The 21,199-nt window shown below is 32.9% G+C and overlaps 1 protein-coding gene and 1 long non-coding RNA gene across 2 annotated transcripts; one reads left to right on the top strand and one right to left on the bottom strand.

Moving 5' to 3' along the window:
• Nucleotides 1–1,914: 1,914 nt before the first annotated feature.
• Nucleotides 1,915–2,726, bottom strand: LOC142642288 (uncharacterized). Its single transcript, XM_075816630.1, has one exon. The coding sequence runs from the start codon at nucleotides 2,699–2,701 to the stop codon at nucleotides 2,048–2,050; it is 654 nt and encodes a 217-aa protein (XP_075672745.1). The 5' UTR covers nucleotides 2,702–2,726; the 3' UTR covers nucleotides 1,915–2,047.
• A 9,561-nt stretch (nucleotides 2,727–12,287) lies between these two features.
• LOC142642887 (uncharacterized) lies at nucleotides 12,288–18,540 on the top strand. Its single transcript, XR_012845760.1, has 3 exons — nucleotides 12,288–14,939; nucleotides 15,025–15,375; nucleotides 17,837–18,540. It is a non-coding gene; the product is annotated as an uncharacterized LOC142642887 (long non-coding RNA).
• The last annotated feature ends 2,659 nt before the right edge of the window (nucleotides 18,541–21,199 follow it).

The following is a 21,199-nucleotide window of genomic DNA, read 5'->3' as shown; positions in this document are numbered from 1 at the left end:
GCAATAATCATGAAAGGGTGTGTGTGCTAGTTATGATATTTGCTTGCTTTAGAGGACTGCTTTTATATATATATATATATATATATATATATATATATATATATATATATATATATATATATATATATATATTGTGGTACTCAAACCCAGTGGTACTTCTTTTTGGGTGAAGAATTTGGGTTCCCGGTTTATTTGTTGGTGGGTTTCCTTGCACTCCTACTAGTTATTGCTTCAAACACTGCCTTGACAACCCTCTAACCTTCTTTTTCACGAGCCTAATCCTTACCCTCTCTGACTCCTCCTCTTTCCCTCCTCTTCTCAAATTGTCTCACACCTCTCTCTGTGTTTGCCAACCCCCATTTTTGTTCTTCTTCCCTTCCTTTTTATAGTTTCCCCTTAGTGGGGACCCAAATTGTTTGCTTGTTTAGAGTCTTTAGACCCCTTAAACCAGATTGTTTAACCTAATTTATTAACCAAGTGATTACTTAAATTAATTATTCAGATCTAGGTTAAACACAAATAAATTATATCATGCAAAGATACGGAAAAGTAAATAACACACAATATGATGACCTTGAAAAACCGATGAAAAGAACTGTTTTAAGGTAAAAACCTAGAGAGGATTTGACCTAGCTATTCTCAAAGTAAAGAAAATCCACTATAAGAGAAATTAAAGTTTTTATAATTAGATTTAATCCTAAATGTATTACTACCTCATGTAGTAACTTATTAACATGATCACATGTAAACTCTGAAACTATGGACTCCTTCTCTCTTTGGAATTACTGCAGCACAAACACCCACGTTTGTGGCTTTGAGATCCCACTCAAAGGTTTAGCAACACAAACTCTCTAGTTTGTGACTCCAATACCACCATTGAAGGTTTAGATCATCAGCAGTTGTTGATCTTGTTGCAGCAACTTTAAATCTACTGGATTTAATAATAGGAGAATGATTTTCGGTAGTGACTTTGAAAGAGGAAGGCAAAATACCTTTTAGATCTCACAAGAGCACCTCCAAAGTCTCTCAAAAGCTCTGAAAACATAGTTAAAGTTTTCCTTTATATGCTAGAAGTGTTTCACTTGAAACCCAAAACATATAGCAGAGTTTGGGCTGAAATAGAATTCTGCCGAAATTTCATGTCTTCGATTTTCGATCGGTCGGATTTCACTGAATTTGAATTCTTCTTTTTGTAACTTGTATGTTCTTGTGTTTTGATTTGTAATACCTTAAGCATTGTCTAATAAATTCTATAGATCTAGCAATCTATATCTAGATAAGTTTATATTGACGATTTGCCAATTGTTCTAAACTTTAGAACCTAACACAAATGATTACTTCTCCACCTTTTCCCACATGGCCCCCACTTCGGCCCTGAATCCCTTGTAAATTGGTCCATTCTAAAGATTCGTTTGAAACTTGCAGTAGACACCAAACAACATTCGGCAACAGATTCCCCCAAAGCGTTAATAGTGGTCGGTTACCAACCCCATATTAGACTATTGAGTCTTCGGTTGTCCTTAGCCCATTTGTTAACGTCGAGCCGAGCCCAATTCAACAACAAGAAGCTATCCTTGAATACTAATCCTATGTCAGTATATTACAAGTATTAGGCTAGGCCTGTCCCCATGGGAGTGGGCTAACATTGGTCACCGACCCCATGTCCCTACATATATGTTGATTAGATTTCGTTTTATCTTGGATGAGGAGCTATTATTGATAAGACCTTCAAGTTGCATCGAGGATTTTGTTTTTGTTTTTTTTCAAGTTGTAATGAAAGTTGCATTTATTCTTGGTTGTATTGTCCTAAGAATCTGCAATGCATCATAGTTCAAATTTCGAACTGAGAAAGCGAAAAAGAAAACCAATAAAAGAAACCAAAAAAAAAAATAATAATAATTTTATTGTACATGAAGGCAATATAAGTAATAATCCAAGAACATTTATTTATCTCATGATTTATGTAATTGCATGATACAACATTTTATTCATATAGATTTGCTCTTAATCAGCACCCTTATTTTGCATACTTGGCTTTGTAGTCTTTTCAGAGCTGATCAACATTCTTCCCTAGCAGTTCAACAAAAAAATTAGCACTATAACCATTCCTCAATTTCTTATTCAATTCAGCCACAAACCCATTTCTAAGACCATTGCAATAGTCCAAAAATCGAGCTGTAACATCGTAGCCTTGATCCCATCTATCACCTTGCCCAGGCTTCACCCAGTGGCTAGGTGCATACCCTGCCTTCAACCTCAAATAATCAGCAATTCCTTCAATTAATCCTCCTGGAGTACTTCGCCCATTTCCATTCCATTGCCATATGTGTGTACTTTCATGGTATAAAACTCCAGTGATTTCGGGTTTCACATTTCCAGAATAGCCATTGATGTACCTTGCACTAACATGGATCTCGTTGTTGCTAGTAAATGCAACTCCATCCCTGTCATCAATGAACAAGCTCACTTTGGGCACGTTCTTTCTGTCCACAGCATTGTTTTGTTGGAAGAGGCTCCATATGAAATTTGTGGCAGAAATCAAAGTTTGCTTACTGTATTCAGACCCAATCTCATTGTTGAAACGAACTCCACCAGGAGTGTTCCCGGCGGTGTTGGTGACAACATATTCAACTGCATAAATGCCTTGCATGGCTGTGACTAGGGTTACTAGGAAAGAGAGGAAAAGCATGTGGTGAGCCATAGTTGTTTTGTTCTTTTACTCGGTTTTGTACAAGAAATGGAGCACCGCTCTTTGATTTATATAGGGAGTAAGATTTTCATTATTGAAAGTTCTTAGGTTAATTTCATGGTAAGTTCTGTATCTATTTTGATTTTTTTTTTAATCATTTAATCATTACAATAAATGGAAAAGTATGATTTGAATTCCAATTCACCTTATAAACAAGACCGAACAATACCACTAAACTTTAAGGTTCTTAACCAAGTCATCAAATTTTAAAGACAAGATAATTATCATTATCATGATATCTATTTAAAATTATTGATAACATGCATGCTAAGGGTTGTATGTTAATGAGTAATAACATTGTTTAGTTTTCTCAATAAAGAGAACTAGGTTTTGGAATCTCCCCTTCCCCACCCATTTTAATAATTAATAATTATATATATATATATATATATATATATATATATATATATATATTGAAAACGAGACAATTATCTAGTTCAGATTTCAAATTTGAATGAATAGTAGTATTTTGGAAGATTGATAATAAAATTATCTTAATAATGTTCGGAAATTACCTCAAATTCCAATTATGACTTGGAAAGTCAATTAAGTTTCTTAGTTGAAGAAGGAAAATTAATCTGGGTTTCCTTGTTATAGAAGGAAAGACTATTTCTTGGTGTGGAAGAAAGTCTATTCTTTGTTAGAGAGATAATGTATTCCTAGCTTAAGAGGGAATAACAAAAGAGTTTTGTAAATAGACAATGCTACAAAGCATTTGATAGCTTTGGCTCAAGGGTCTTCCTTATGAGAAGAGAGAAAATAGAGTGTGAAACCAAGAGAGAGAAAATGAATTTTTGCTTAGGAGGAATGAGAGAGTAAGGTATTGTCGCCTTTAAGAAAATAAACAGGGAGGGGAGAGCAAAGGGTTGTCACCTTCGAGAAGATAGCTAAGAAGAAGAGAGTAAAGAGTTTCTGCCTTTGAAATAGATAATTAGTGTGTGTGTGTGAGAGAGTAAAGAAAAACAAAAGAGATTTTTCTTTGGCCGTGAGACATACACAATAAGTATTGTAATTAATTTGATAATAGTAAAATTATTCGGAGTTTGTCTCATAGTGTTTTCCCTTTAAGAGAGAGCTTTCCATGTAAATTTTGTGTTCTTGAGTGTGATTGTTATTTTTGGATTGATAGTTTTTTTTTATAATATTATTTGGGACCCAATAATTAGAGAGGATCTTAATCCTTATTTAATACCCTAAATTAATCTCCATCTATTTTTCTAGCAATCTTTGATCACCTTTTCATTGCAAAAGAAAATAACGGAGTATATAACAATTTCAACGATTTTAGTTTTAAATAAAGGTCCTTTGAATCGGTGCTCACAGTCCACTAGGTCCAGTACGTTCACGCTATAAATGAAAGGTTGAAAATTGGGGCTTCATGATAAGTTTCCTTCTTTCCACAGTCATTTTGGATAAGGATTGATAACTAGTCAAACGACTCAAATCTTTGATTGGAATTTTGCATGTCTAGATTGATATTTACAACACTCGGAGAGAGGGAAAGTTTGTGGAAAAACCTGTATAGGCCAATTACCAACGTCATAATCAATAGCTAGAACACAAAAAACTTGGTATCTGTCAGAGAAAACAAGCCCAACTTCGATGACTTATGGACATTCTAGCAAAAAATAAGATAACTTGTGGAAGAATTGCTGAACAGGACACCAGGCTCTAGTCCAGGAGCCGGTATATGGTGTACCCGGCATATATGCCGGGTCACTCACACAGTGGCAGTGGCGGGTCCCACATACTGTGGGGCCCGCCCCTATGTGAGACACCCGGCATATATGCCGGGCACAGCATATAATTTTTGCTAGTTCCAGATCAACGATAGTTTAGATTGCTGACTATTGCACATACATTCACTGAACCGTATACACACGCAGGGCCAACTCATACAGGCCAGTTAGAAAGCTCATGTAAAAATTTCTGTTTATTTTAATATTAGTCCCTAATCCGTACAATGCATGGTAAATTTTTTCATAAATGTATAATGTATTATGTATAAGATTCAAAACTGAAATTATTCAAGCATAATGAAAATATTTGATCACACAAGAGAAAGATGTGGTTACCGTCAAAAGACTAATTCATGGCTATATAGTTGACAAATTTAATTATAGTAAAAAATAAACCCAAAAATTCAAAAATTAAAACTTTCAAAAAGCCAAAAAAAATTAAAGAATCTAAATATTCTAAGCCTAAAAATTATTGAAACAAAACAAAACATATATATGCCTATGTGATTACACAACAAAGAAATATAGAGAAAGATGAGCTAACTTCAAAAGAATAATTTGTGGATATAGTTGTTGAAATCTGTTAAACAATTTTAGATCTTGCCAAAAAAAAGAAGGGTGAGAAATTAACACAAATATGGGAGGGAGAAGAAACTGTAGGCGTTAAAACTTTAAATCAATATAAAAAGTAAATCAACAAACCAAATTTAAACACCTTAGTACTTTTCAACTAGAATGCTTAACAATTTTACTTGTGTCGAATTGCAGTAGGAGAAGATTCTTGTGTGGCATAAGTCATGACTCCTATTCCTATACCAATATTGCCAAAGATTCTAACAATTCAGACCTTATCCTATTTATTTCAATATCTAAACGAAGTTGAATTCTTATTTCTATATTGTGAGTACATTGAAATTTTTTTAAATTATAGTCACTTGACTCCAACACAAAAGGTAAATAAAATTATGATATGTTATTAAAGCTGGTTACAGCTTTTGAGTGAGAAAGAGATAGCCGGGTTTAGATGTTGTTTTTCACTTTTTAATAGGATTAGTAGTGTTTTAGTAGGATAGGTAACAGAGTTGCAAAAATAGAAATGGTTTAAACGTGTGACTAGTAGTGTTTTAGTAGGTTATGTATTATTATTTAGACTGATTTTTTGTTTTTTGTTTTTTATTTAAATAATACTGATGTGGAAAATTGTGGAGAGGTCAGAAGTTTCGGTTATATATATATATATATATATATATAGATAAAATAATAATTTTATTTAAATATTAATGATAATGATGAGTTTAAGTTTAAGTTGGACTTGTTAGAAAGATAGAGTTGTATTCCTTATTAAATTCAGACTAAACAAAAATAATTTTATTTAAATAAAATGATAATTTTATTTAAATATTGTGTTGATGTGGAATATATATATATATATATATATATATAGATAAAATGATAATTTTATTTAAATATTAATGATAATGATGAGTTTGAGTTTAAGTTTAAGTTGGACTTGTCAGAAATATAGAGTTTTACTCCTTATTAAGTTTGGACAAAAAAAAAATTATTTAAATAAAATGATAATTTTATTTAAATATTATGCTGACATGGAAAATTGTGGGAGCTTCAAAAGTTTCGGTTTTATATATATATAGACTAGTCGCTAACTTGTGCGATGCACGGAATAGTTAAATAAAAATTAAAAGTAATTTTTAATTTTAAAACATGTATAACTTGAAAATGCATGAAAATAAGTAATTTTTTGTTCAATATAATGGTTTAGAAAAATTCTTTTTCTTTCATATCATTGGTTTCACATAATACATTCTAGCATGAACTATTCTATAGTGATGACTTCACATAATACTCCACTGCAATTAAATCTATTATCCACCATCAATCTAATCTATGTTATTTTGATAGTAGATCTATAAATTGCATTTTCATATCCTTAGAGCTTGCCACATCATTATTATTATCTATATATGATATAAAACCGAAATTTTTGACTTTTTGAGAGACCTATGTTAGAATTAGGATTAAAAAAATAATTATAATTTTTTTTTAATTAGACCTCACATTAGATTTTTTTTTTTTATTAAAGAAAAAAGGACTCACTTAGGTTTCAAAAAAGAAAAAAGAAAAAAGAAAGACTCATGTAAAAAAAAAACTTCAGGACAAAGGAAAAAAGAGAGAGAAACTCCTATTTTGACTCTCTTACTATTTAGTTTTAAAAAAGACCACACGTTAAAAAAAAAATTTAAAAGGACTCACTTTAGGTTTAAAAAAAAAGAAAGACTCACATTAAAAAATAAAAAAATAAAAAAACTTTTAAGGAAAAAGGAGAGAAAGACTCCTATTAGAACGCTCACATTATTTAGTTTAAAAAATTAAAATGATGATATGGAAAATTATGGGAATTTCAGAGGTTTCAATTTTAATATTTAAATAAAATGATAATTTTATTTAAATATTAATGATAATGATGAGTTTGAGTTTAAGTTGGACATGTTAGAAAGATAGAGTTTTACTCTTTGTTAAGTTTGGTCTAAACCAAAATAATTTTATTTAAATAAAATGACAATTTTATTTAAATAAAATGACAATTTTATTTAAATAAAATGACAATTTTATTTAAATATTGTGCTGACGTGGAAAATTGTGGAGACTTCAAAGGCTTCGGTTAACTAGGTTTAGATGTGTTGTTTTCACTTGTTAATAGGATTAGTAGTGTTTTAGTAGGATAGGTAACAGAATTGCAAAAATAGAAACGGTATAAACGTGTGATTAGTAGTGTTTTAGTAGGTTATGTATTTTTTTATTGATTTTTTGTTTTTCTATTTAAATAATGCTAATGTGAAAAATTGTGGAGAGGTCAGAGGTTTCAGATATATATATATATATATATAAAATGATAATTTTATTTAAATATTAATGATAATGATGAATTTAAATTTAAGTTGGACTTGTGAGAAAGATAGAGTTATACTCCTTATTAAGTTTAGACTAAACAAAAATAATTTTATTTAAATAAAATAATAATTTTATTTAAATATTGCGTTGACGTGAAAAATTAATATATATATATATATATATATATATATATATATATATATATATATATATACATATATATATATAGATAAAATGATAATTTTATTAAAATATTAATGATAATGATGAGTTTGAGTTTAAGTCGGACTTGTTAGAAAGATAGAGTTTTACTCCTTATTAAGTTTGGACTAAAATAATAATAATTTTATTTAAACAAAATGATAATTTTACTTAAATATTGTGCCGAAGTGAAAAATTATGGGGGCTATATATACTAGTCACTAACCCATGCGGTGCATGGGATAGTTAGATAAAAATTAAAAGCAATTTTTAATTTTAAAAAATGTATAACTTGAAAATGCATGAAAATAAGTAACAATATAATGGTTTAGAAAAATTCTTTTTCATCTATATCATTGGTTCCACATAATACGTTCTGGTGTGGGCTATTCTATAGTGATAACTTCACATAATACTCAACTGCAATTAAATCTATTATCCACCACCAATCTAATCTATGTTATCTTGATAGTAGATCTACAAATTACATTTTCATATCCTTAGAGCTTGCCACATCATTATTATTATCTATATATGATATAAAACCGATTTTTTTGACTTTTTGAGAGACATATGTTAGAATTATGATTAAAAAAATAATTATAATTTTTTTTAATTAGACCTCACATTAGATTTTTTTTTAATTAAAAAAAAGGACTCACTTTAGTTTTCAAGGAAAAAAAAGAAAAAGAAAAAAGAAAGAATCACATAAAAAAAAAAAAAAAAAAACTTTAGGATGAAGTAAAAAAGAGAGACTCATGTTAGGACTCTCTCACTATTTAGTTTTAAAAAAGACCACACGTTAGAATTTTTTTTTTAAAGGACTCACTTTAGGTTTTTAAAAAAATACTCATGTAAAATAAAAACAAAATTTAAGGAGAAAAGAGAGAAAGACTCCTATTAGAACTCTCACATTATTTAGTTTAAAAAGTTAAAATGATGATGTGAAAAATTGTGGGAGTTTCAGAGGTTTCAATTTTAATATTTAAATAAAATTATAATTTTATTTAAATATTAAAGATAATGATGAGTTTGAGTTTAAGTTGGACTTGTTAGAAAGATAGAGTTTTACTCCTTATTAAGTTTGGACTAAAAAATAATAATTTTATTCAAATAAAATAATAATTTTATTTAAACATTGTGCTGACCTGGAAAATTGTGGGAGCTTCAACGACTTCGGTTTTGTATATATATATATATAAGGAATCATTTTTTTCTATTTTACATATTTATTTTTTAAAATATTCCATATTAGATAATTTATATTATACATTTAATTAAAATATCAAATTTTATTGATTTTTGTTTATTATTTTTCTTTCTTCACATACAACAGCAATCATCTAATCTCTTCTTTCAACATTAGGATACGTAAAGAATAATAAAAAATAAAATGAAAAATGAATAGTATAAATATAAATTTACACGATTAATGTTGAAATAATGCATATTTAAACAATTTTAACTTATTTGATGTAAGTAGTTTTTTGACAAGAATGTGTAAATCGGATACACTTTTCTATTATGCACCATTTGAGGTCCTTGGATGTGAGTGATCTAAGATCCTTAGATAAAAGAATGTTCCCTCTATTAGTAAAGCCCTAGTTAATATAGCATTCCTTTGATGTGAGTGATCTAAGATCCTTAGATAAAAGAATGTCCCCTCTATTAGTAAAGCCCTAGTTAATATAGCATTAATTTGTCTAAACGACATGTAGATAACCCTAATCTTAACCGATCAACATGTTTAAACTTATCTCTTTATTTTCACTTTTTTATCCTTTTTTCCCCTCCTTGTCTACGCATTAGTATATGCTTTTATGTACCTATTAATTACACATCACATCATCTTAAAAACTCTTATCAAATCAAATCATCAACCCACATCCACATCTGCATGTTTCCTTTGTCAGTTTGTTATACAATTTTTTTTTTATGATTTAATTATTTTTTGACTTTTCCCAATTCTTATTAGAACACCAGCATTAGGTGTATAAAATCCTCACCACAAAATTCATAACAAATGCTCCAGTTGGGTTGCTATTGTTGAGGGTGGAAAAGTTTTCCCTCTAACAAATGAGATTGTTGTTGGGTTGGGGGCTTAAACCAAAACTTGACAATGGGCTTGAAGCATGGCTCAAAGGCTATTGGTGAAACTTTTGAGAAATTCGCCTTATTGTATTCCTTGTGCCTAGGTTAGGACTAACAAGGACTAGAGGATGGCCCAAAAATGTTCCCTATAGCAGACACGTTAGCACAAAAAAAAAGCCCAGTGCAATAAAGAAATAGCCTAGCAGTAAAATATTCCAGTAGTAAAATGTTCCAGCAGTAAACTATTTTCCAACAGTAAAATAAGACAAAACAGAATAAATCTCCGGCCGTTAATTATTTCATAAATTAAGGAGAGTGTTTACATCTCCAAAATCATCATCTGAGGGATCCATTGAAAGAAAGTCCTCCATTATAACAACATGAGAGAAAACTCTATAGTAACAAATACATTATAGCCTTCAATAGTAAAGATATAGACAAACACCTTAGGGTCCATTATAATAAGTAATGGAGAAAGCTTAGTGTGAGATGAAGGGGGAGAGAGAGCATGATTCCAGCTAACGCAACAAGATCTTTATTATGCTAGGTTATGCTTATGGATATAGTATATGTAGTGAGTAGTGATGGTCATTTTGGTATTATCATTAGTGAGAGAGAGTATTTAGCGAAGCTGTTGGAACTTTCTGCTGGGGGATAGATGAGAGCTTATAAGTATAGGTGTGAGGGGTATTTGTGAGCTAGAGGCTGAAAAGTTTAGTTTCTAATTTTGAAACTAAGAATTCAGAAGCTCAGAACCTCACAAGGAGTTTAAGAAAATTAGAGAGAGAGGAAAATATAGAATTTTTTGAGAGAGTTTCTCTTCCCTATTGGTGTGTCTTGAGGTGTTGATAAAGGGTTCTATTTATAGTTGAGTTTAAGGGGGGGGGGGGGGGTTAGCAAATAATCTCTTCCAAAATCAATCTCAATCTTCAAAAAAATTGTCAGAAAATCGTTCCTAATATTTGGCCAAGAATGGTAAGTTCAGCTTTAAGGTATTCTTGTTGTTTTGGGTAATACCAGCTTGAGGTTCTAATTTAGCGTAAAATGCTAATTGTCCTTAGCCAATGAGATTAGAGTAAGTATTAGGCTAATGATGTTGGTTCTCTGCTACTAGTGTCATAGCTTCCTAGGGTAGATTGTGTCACCCTAAGCCAGGATTCAATCTTGGAGTCCTCTGCTAGAAACTTTGCTTGAGATCTCCTTGATGCCCTCTAAACCACATTTTTCTAAGTTTCCCCATTAGGATTCATGTGCTTGGTTCATGAACCAGAAAATATACATTTTTGGCACAGTAATAAGCTGTTTATAAGTAATTCCAAAATCTTCCATGGTTTGTTCATGGCTGCCCCTTGTTCTTTGACCAATTGTGTTAGAGAAGAGAAAGATTATGGCTAGCATCAGCTTCACAGCTTTATGTCTTGTCAGTATAGCTTTATGTCACATCAGTAATCATGAAAATCAGTTTGCCAAGGAAGGGTGTAAGCTCAGCTAGACACATGTCCCCTTTTAATATGATTTGGCAAGCTAAAAGTGATGGTAGTAGGTCCCAACCGTCAGCTTAGTTTTGTTGAAACTTGACTTGTGGTTGGTCTAACATTTTAGTTACTCATGTGAGCTTTGGTTAACAAGATTAGGACATCGGCTGGGTTGTCTATGCTGGGCCTTGTTGTTGATTCTTTGGACTCGTCCATGAGTTTTAAATATACATGGGCTTTTGTAGTTAGGGTTTCTCATGGAAAAAAATAAGCATAGTTCCCTTAAATTTTGTAGGAGAAATAGTTTTAAAATATGGGTAGTAATGTCATAAATAATTTATGTTTCCCATGAGTTAGGGAATTTAGTATATCAAAATATGTTTTTGCCAAAGAATAGTTTTGGGCTTCGAGAATAATATAATTCTTTTGGCAAATAATATTTGGGCTTTGGTAGAATAATTGTTTGCCCAATAGTATTTTGTTTTTTTGTAAAAGTTGGCAAAATAATATTGGGCTTTTTGTAGGACTTGCCAAAATAGTATTGGGTTTTTGTAAATAGTTGCTAAAATAGTATTTGAGTTTTTTTGCAAATAGTTTTCAAAATAATATTTGGGCTTTTTGTGATTTTGTAAAAATATTGCTGTGTAGCAACAAACTTTAGTGAACCATGTAGCAATGGGCTTTTAGAGTGCCGTATAGCAACGAGCTTTATTAAGAGTTTATGGGCCTTTTGGGGGTTTTTCCCACAAGATAAATAAGTTTGGGCTTTTATAGAGATAGTATATTTTTGTGGCCCAATTTTGATAATTGTATGAGAAGTATTTGTGTGGGCTCAAAGTAATTTATGGGGCTTGTATGAGAAATATTTGTGAGGGTCCAAGATAATTTATGGGGATTGTATGAGAAATATTTGTGAGAGCCCAAGTTGGGTAATATATGGGAAATATTGGGTAATACGTAAGAAATATTTGTGAGGACTCAAAACAATTTATGGGGCTTGTATGGGTATTTTGGTGAGTAGGCTAATGAAATTAGGGCCTGAAATTTTGTACCTCAACATTTAGCCCCCGAGTCACATTTGAGTAGTTTTTGTTTGGTCACATGTGCGAGTTTGAAATTTGGTAGCAATTGTGAGGAGTGAGCTTCTGTAACTTCCCACATTTAGCATTAGTTATTCTCCATGTTTCTTGCGTTAAATGCTGATCTTTTCTCCATGTCTTGTCACTTGCGTTAGTTGCTTCCCTTTTCTTGTTTTCTTTGAATGAGAAATAGAGAGAGTGAGTTAGAGAGAGCCTCTTCTTCTTCTTCTTCTTCTTCTTTTTGGCTAAGGGTGAGAGAGCAACACTGATTTTGGCCAGGGCAGAGAGAGTGATTGAGTTTTTTGGCAAGGCAGAGAGAAAAGCAGAGCCTTTTCTCCTTTCTTTTCCTTGTTCTCAGCCAAGTGAGAGAGAAACAGCGAGTTTCGGCAAGCAGAGAGAGAAACAGAGCCTTTTCACCTTCTTTTTCTTGTTTTCGACCAAGAGAAAGAGAAACAAAGGCTATTTTGCTCCTTTATTTTCATTGGTAGTAGTGGGTTCTCTTTTTGCCATTTGCATTTTGAAAAAATTATTTCTTTCTTTTGTGGGTCATGGCCGAAAGAGAAGAACTGCTGGGTCCTAGTGGTGCTGGTACTGCTGAAGTGTCCGTGCCAGGTGGTGAGGCCATGATTGAAGGTGAGGCTGAAGCTATGGTTGTGGGTGCCAATGCAAAGGCTAGGCGAGGAGAGTCCTTGTTACTGCTGCAAGACCCATGGTACTGCTTAACTTCTCTATTTCTAGTAGTTGGGGCTCCTGAGGTTAGCCTGCCTAGTGTGCCAAAGAAGTGGATCCTGAAGGGTGAAGCCCCCAACTATAAGACAACATGGGTTCCAGCTGCTTCTGGTGTAATGGACTTGCGGTTTCGGCCGAAAGAGCTTTTGCTAGTCCCTATTTAGTTCTTATGTCCTTATGGCACAGTCGTTGGCTGGTCTGATTGGGTAGAGGAAGAGATTGCAGATGATAGATTTTGTCAAATTCTCAAGAATGACAAGATTTTTGATGCTGTAGTTGTGTCCTGTGGGTGGAACATGTATAAAGATATGAGAGCACTTCGATTCTTGGTATGTCGTTGGAATCCTGATGCCCACACTTTCTTTTTTCCTTAAGGTGAGACTACAATCACCCGTGAAGATGTGAAGAGGATATGCTTGCTGCCTAACATGGGAGATGTGAATCTACTAGAGTTAAGACTATTTGATGAAGAATCTAGGATTGCTAGAGAGCTGATTGATGTCTTTGGAGGCACGTCTGTGTCTTGGATAGGTAATAGAGCTAGATTCTCTTATTGGATTTTTGAGTTTAGAGAGTTTGAGGATACTGGTGTAAGGAGAGCTGCATTCGTGTCTTTACGGATGAGCAAATGTGTGTTTAACTTTTATCCCATACAATTCATAAAGCCTTTCACATTCCTCCTTATTGTAGAATTGAGTAGAGTTATATCTTTGCCTTCAGGTACTTTGTGCTTAAGTACCCTTTATTCTGAACTTGATAGATTGCGTAGTGATAAGCTTAAAAGATCTCTATACCAAACTATTGAATCTAGTGTTAATGTAGTTTTGTTGTAAACTTTCATGTGGGAGCATTCAAAAGGTTATGTTGATATTGGCAAAGATGTTGGTGATGTCAAGATGGCCAATTGGGTAGTCCAAGCCACTAGGCCTAATGGTGAGCTTCAATATTTTGGTTTTAAAGATGGTCTTCCTCTGCTTATGAAGTGGATGGGGTTAAAGGTTTGGAATCTTCCTTCAATCACATTGCCGGATGATGGAGCTCATTTTGCTTGGAAGCCTTATTCTTATGTTGCTGCAGGGTTTTGTTGCTTGAACCTTTTTTTCCAAATGCTAGGCTTGGATCTTAAGAGTTTGGACTGGCTGATCATGAGAAGATCCCCATCTATCCTATATACAAGTAATGCTAGATTTGATTTGATATAATATAATCCTCATAGAGTTTTAAGGCAATTCAGGTTTGATCAGGATGTTCCGGATGTCAATACCATAGGATGTCCTTTGCGTGATGCAATGAAGTCGTTGGTTCATAGTATAGCAATGGAGTATTGGGCCAGCAAGGTGGAGAGGGTCTTGATTCCAAGCAAGCATTGTGAGGGGTATGCCACTTTAGATATGCAGCAATATTGGAGGAAGGTGATGAGCACCTTTGTTGATTATGTAAATAGACGAGAGGTCGACCAAGTAGTGATAGGTCCTCCCTTGAATAAGCCTTCTACCAATGCTTGGCTTATTCCAAACACAAGAGTAGCTTCAACATGGGCTACTAGACATAATTTGGGATTTTCTAAGTGGCGTGTTGACCTTAATGGCTAGATGGTTCATGGTGGTGATGTTCCCATAAAGTGGAGTGAGAAAAATACCATAGTGAGAGCTCCTAAGTCTAATCCAACCACTTGTTCAACAAGAGGTCTCGTGGAAAATCACCTCATTCAGAAAACAAGCCCAAAAAGGTGAGGCGCAAGAGAGCAAGTGCTGAGAAGCCAAAGATTGATGGTCCTAAGCGCTCAGCTACTGTTTAGATTGGTGGTCCTAAGCACTCAGCTACTGTTTAATATGATTATGGTGCAGTTCCAGCCACTAAGTCTAGTGTTCCAGCTGCTGCATCTGTTGGCATACCATCGCCTATGAAGCAATATAGAAAGAAGATTAGTGCTGGTGGGATAAAGGTTCCTTAATCTTCGGAAGATGTATTCTTGCTTATGCTTCATCCTTTCTATCATTTTTCTTTTCTTTTTTGCCTTCATTTGTGATGCTAACCATATGTTTTTGTAGCTTTTTCAGTTTGGCAAAAGTGAAGAGACACAATCAGAGGATTATGATTTTGAGGATAGGGCAGTTGACTTTCGTAATTACTGTTTCTCGCTTCGGTTTCTTCTCGCACTTCTTCTCTTGATGTCCTTTATTCTCTATGTTCAGCTGATGAAGACATAGAGATTGTTGTCAAGGATTCTGATGTTACTATCACTGCTGGAGAAGCTGCTACTGGTATGCCTAATCAAGAACATGCTAGCAAGGATCTTAGTGTTACCATTACTGTTGGGGAAGCAGCTCCTAGTATGCCCAGCCAAAGGCATGTTGTTTCTTTGACTATTCATGATATACACCAAAGGAAGCAACCTCTAGGTATGATGATCTTGAGTCATTCATATTGAGTCAAGTAAGTTTCTTGTTCAATGACATTGTTGATATTCGATTTTGCACCCATAATTTAATCTTGGAAAATGACTAGAGTGACCATTCATATACCCAAAATTTGGAGTTGCATTACATGCATTAATTTATTCATTGCATATCATAAAAATAATCTTGAGGTTCTAACAGTCTCGAAGGTATGTCCAATTTCCAAGTCGGATTGAAAGATATCACATGATCCAGTTTGCACGGTCTGCATGCATTTTGTTTAGGTGGAACCGACCACGCATGATTAATTTAAATTAATTCTTATTGATTAGACAATTAAAATTAATTAAATAATTTTGTGATTGGTTGTTAGTTAGTGTCAAAAATAGGTCTGCTTGCATAAGAACAAAGTGGATAATCAGATAACAAAGAAGTTGTGGATAATCAAGCCTTCTTAGAATATTTATCTACAAGATAATTATCACTTTAAAGACCTGAATATCAATAAAAATGGATTAATTTTTAGAATACGGATTAAAAACACGTCTAGGTGCGATTCCCAGCTAAAAAATCCTCAAAAATGGAGTCCAAATTAGACTAAAACTCAAACGCGGACTCGGCACTTCCTAAGTGCCGATTAGCTCAAATTTTTTGGCTCGGCCCAGGGGACTCCCTGATTGAGATAAATCCTATCTTTTTCAACCTTTTAGAGAAAAGGACGTGTTCCAATTTGTATCTGATCTTATTAAACTTTTTTTTTTTAAAGCATCCCAACCTCTATAAATAGAAGAAACAAATTAGAATTAGGAGTTCTTCTTTTCTGACTTTTCTATTCCCCTTATATTCTGGAGGCTTTTGCTTTAGAAACTTCTTTTTTGTAAGTAAAGTATTTTTGACCTCAAGGAAGTGAATAAACTTCTTTGATTTCTAAAATATTCTTTCTTTAGAAGAGCACGCTCATGCAAGAGGTATTCTGTTATTCTTCTTTCTTTTCTTCTTCCATTAATTAACATGTTTTATGTTTGATGCATGAATATGTTTAGCATGTTTTATTATGTTTTGTTCTTCATATATAATTGTCATGCTTAGATACCTTACACGTTTTTTTATTTCAATTATCTCTTTTTGATTTCAAAGTTTGCAATGACTAACAAAATTCTTTTATAAAGATTCAAAACTGATTTGTATTTTCATTAAATACAAATCTAATTTTTTTTTCCTAAACTCAAAACTAATTTGTATTTTCATTAAATACATATCTGATTTTTTTTTCTAAACACAAAACTGATCTATATTTTCATTAAATACATATTAATTTTTTTTTTCTAAACTCAAAACTGATCTTTATTTTCATTAAATACAGATCTAATTTTTTTCTCTAAACCCAAAACTGATCTATATTTTCATTAAATATAGATCTAATATTTTTCCTAAATACAAAACTGATCTGTATTTTCATCAAATAAAAATATGGTTTCTTTCAATAAAAAGTTTTCTTTGTCATAAAATTGCAGATTTTGAAATTCTAAAGAAGGGATTGAAAGTTAGGTTGTAGCCTTCTTTTTTTTTTTTTTTTTTTATGTGTGATGCATGCATAAAAAATTTGTCTCATGAATGTGGATCCTCTTTCAAAAGTTTTTTTTTTAATTTGTTTCTAAAAACAGATCTGATTTTTCTTTTACAAACCTAAAATATTTTTTTTTTTAACTTTTTAAAATAAATCTAATTTGTTTTAACAAAACCTCTTCTTTTTTCTTTTTTTTTTACAAAAACATATCTAATTTTCTCAAATCAAATCTCTTTTGAAATTTTATACAAAACAGATCTGATTTTTCTTCACAAACCAAGTTTTTATTTTTTGATCTTCAAAAAAAATCTGAATTTTTCTTTAAAAAGAGGGCAAATCCATATGGCAAATTTATTAAAATTAATTTTGGTTAAGTATTTGTCATATGCATTATAACATATCATTCAACATCATGCAAAAAATGGTATATTGGTCATTAGAGTCTAGAAGACCAAATTTTGTCTAAGTGGAATGGGTGCCTAACACCTTCCCATTCTGTAACCTAGCCCCCGAGCTTAGGATTTTTGGATAGGTAGATTAGTGTTTTGTCTTTTAATTTTGGTAGATTATAACTAGGACCAAAGCTTTGTATGCTTTTGCATATATTGTAACTTGGACCCAAAGTCTTGTAAGGTTAATTTACCAAAATTGTACTTTTCTTTATTCAATCAATGACATTCGAAGTATTTTGAACATGTAATTTGCATTTATTTTTTCTTATTTTCTTGTTTTAAAAAATAAGTGGCGACTCCACACCGCTACCCCGAAAGAGAGGTGCCTTTACAAGCACCTAAATCTCTTTTTTGAGAGGGCCCAAATTCCGCGGCCTCTCATAGACACTAGCTGTATGAGTACTTTTTGTTACTGTTGGAGATATAATCGTGTTCATTTTTTCAGAGTCGCAAAGTGAATCTTCTAGTGTTTCTTTCAAGACAATGAGCCTTGAAGAATTCTTGGAGAAATTTGTTGAAGATGAGGAGAATGAGAAAGCGGCAACTAAATTCTATCCTCTTTCAAGTAATATAGTCATGTTCCAGTAGTCTAAGGTTCCTGCAGAAGGTCAATCATTGCTAGAGGAAATTGTGAAGAAATATCTTGATTTTATGGCCGGATGCATGCTAGGTGCTTCCTTGAGTAAATCTAGGCTTCAATTGCTTGTTGTAGTGTTGCTGGATTGCAACATACAAAGCTTGAAAGTGCAAATTTGAAGAAAGAACTTGAGTGGAAGAATGCCCTCAAAGATGTGCTATTCATGAAGTGTGGAGTTCAATTTATTCTTGACAAGATTCGGACTACTACTAAGCATTGCTCTAGATAATGAGAACAAGTTGAGTGAGCTTGCAATGGAGTTAGCTGATCTTGAGAAGGAAATTGCAGCAAAGATAGTCAAGCTTTCTCTTTTGATGAGTCAAAGGGATAAAATGATGTAGTCATCGTCAGCTGGAGGTGCTTCTTCCTCAGCGAAAACCTTTGGCGATGGCTTATTAGACTAGCTTTTCATTAGTAGTTTAGTATTTTAAAAAATCTGTCCTTAAGTTATGATGTAATGAAATATGTTATGTATTTTGGATTAATTCAGCTATGTAGGCTATGTTTTGTGCAAAGAATCATCAGCCATATGAACATTATATAGTAGTTTGGTATTTCTCCAGCTATACAAGCTATGTTTTGTTTATGTACAGGTATGTGAATTTGTTTTATGAAAAATGTTTTATTTATCAAAGAATAGTATGTTCAAGCCAAAATATAGTCATGGAAATCATATATATACATATATTTAGTTTTGAAAGTATTTATTGTACTCATAACTATTTTGGTTCAAAACACCCAGCTGTTAAAGTTGTTATCATATTTATAGTAAAAGAAGTGTGCATAATCATGTATGAAAAGTAAGAGTGTTTTTAAATGTAAGAAATTCACGTTTGAGGCATAAGGCAATGCTTACTTCTTATTCATATAGTAGTAGTTTTGGATTGTACAAGGAGTGTTACTGGGTGCATACATAGTGGTTGAGTTAAGTGTAGTACGAGTTAAGCGTAGTACAACTTAAGCCATTTGCCATTAATAGGTTCTGTGAGACTTTCACCTTTCACTATAGCTAGACGGTAATAATCGCTGTTATTGGCTTCCCTTATGTGATAGGGCCCTTCCCAACTCGAGGCGAACTTGGAGGGGGCTGAGAGATTTCTCCTCACATGATTTGCTGCCTTTAGAACCATTTGTCCCTTGACAAAAACCCTATATTTTATGGCTTTGTTGTAAGCATTGGTCATCAACTGTTGGCACCACTGGGTGCGGTTATAAGCAAGATTTTGTGTCTCCTCAAAGGTTTCGAGGTCTATAGTTCTGATTTTTCTGCACAAGTGGCAACATCCGTATTTGTTTCTTGCCCATGAACAACCCCTTGGGGTGTGTTTGTTTAGAGGTGAAATAAAGTGGATAAAAAACTTTGGAGAGAAAATGGGAAGGAAAACTTTTTTGTAATGTGTTTGGTTTGGTGGGGAGGAAGGAAAATAAATGGTGGGATCCATGTGTTTTCTTTCCAGGCCCACCAAAACGTTTTCTCCCCAAAATGGAGAGAAAACTAAAGGGAGAAATTGGACATCATTTTTGGACGAAAATGCCAATATGCAATTGCACATGAACTTGTCCATGTTGCTCTTCTTCACACTTTTTTTTCCTCCTCATGTTAGACATTGCTTCTTCTACTTCTTCTTTTTTTTTTCTTCCTCTTGCTAGATGTTGCTTCTATTATTATTATTATTATTATTATTATTATTATTATTTAATTATTATTGGGCAGGCTTGTCCTTGTCTAGTGCTCATATACTTTTTTTTTGTGTGTTTTCTTCTACTTCTTTTTTTTTTTTTTACTAGGCAGGCTTGTCCAGTGCTTATATTCTTTTCTTTTGCTTACTTTTGTATTTTTTTATTTAATTTCATTTTTGGTTTAGAAGTAATTTTTTTTTCTAGACATGATTTTTATTTTTTTAATAAATTTAGGTGATTGATTTTTTTTGGTTGTTTATCACTTTTTTTTAGTTTTAATTGAGCATCATTTTTTAACAAGGGTAAATGGGTAAATTTATACAAACTCACTTTTTCTATCCCTTCTTTTTTCCACTCCTAACCAAACAAAAAGTAGGGAAATTAAAATCTTTTCTATCCTCCCACTTTTCCACCCTTCCAACCAAATGGACCCTTGGTGTAGGAACCAATAGCTCAAATAGAGATATAGTCTTAGTACCATATACAAGAGAGAATGGTGATAGTTTGGTGGCTGTTTTGCTTGAGCTTTGGTATGCCCACAGGATTTCCAGCAAGTGTTCACTCCAGCCACCCTTATATTCACGTACCATCTTGCTGAGAATTCTTAATAGTACCCAGTTGGTAGCCATTGTCAATAAAGAGTAGACTTGCGGTGCTTGATGTGGCGATGGTCAAGTATTTTTTGGAAATCTTTGTTGATAAAATGAGTGCCATTGTCAATAACAATCATGTGAGAGATGCCAAAAGTGCAAATTATGTGCTCTTGGATGAAATTTGCAACAGCAAGGCCTGTAGCCTTCCTTAGTGGAATGGCTTTAACCCACTTTGTAAAGTACTCGGTAGCCTCTAGTATCCAAATATGACTCTTGGAAGTTGGATTGATTGGGCCTATTAGATCAAGCCCCCAAGTCTGGAATGGCCAATGAGTCATCATGTTTTGGAAGTTGGAGGGGTGAATGTGTATGAGATCCCCATGGACTTGGCAAGTATGGCATGTCTTCACACGGACATGGGATTCATTCAAAGGAGTTAATCACGTACTAGGATCTATATTGAAGAGTTCAAAGGTTTTGAAGCGGTAGGAGGTTTCTGCTGTAAGTTTATCTATAGGGATTGTAGAGTCTAGGGACAAAGGTTTTTATATTAGATCTGAAACTTCTCTTTACTATGGTGGATTGCTTTTCGGGAAGGTTTCCCCCCAAGTTTATTACTATAAAACTAGTTTGTGTCATTGGTTTTCCTGGATCATCATATCTTGTCTTATTTATTTTTCTCTGCATATAATTTTGACATAATATTGATGTTTGTTTGTTTTAACAAGTTTTATTCACAATAAATATATTTAAAAACTTTGGTTTAAAACTTGTTAATACCGGGGTTTAAATTTCCTAACAAGCAGTATCAGAGCGGGTACACTCTGATTGGATTAATTTCCTGAGTGTGATCCTTGACCCCCGTTGTCATGGACCGTGGACAATTTCTTTTGATTCC

Source organism: Castanea sativa, chromosome 7 (assembly GCF_040712315.1).
Source record: "Castanea sativa cultivar Marrone di Chiusa Pesio chromosome 7, ASM4071231v1".
NCBI classification, from domain to species: Eukaryota; Viridiplantae; Streptophyta; class Magnoliopsida; order Fagales; family Fagaceae; genus Castanea; species Castanea sativa.
The sequence above is the reverse complement of the archived record's forward strand: the minus strand, read 5'-3'. Positions and strand labels throughout refer to the sequence as shown.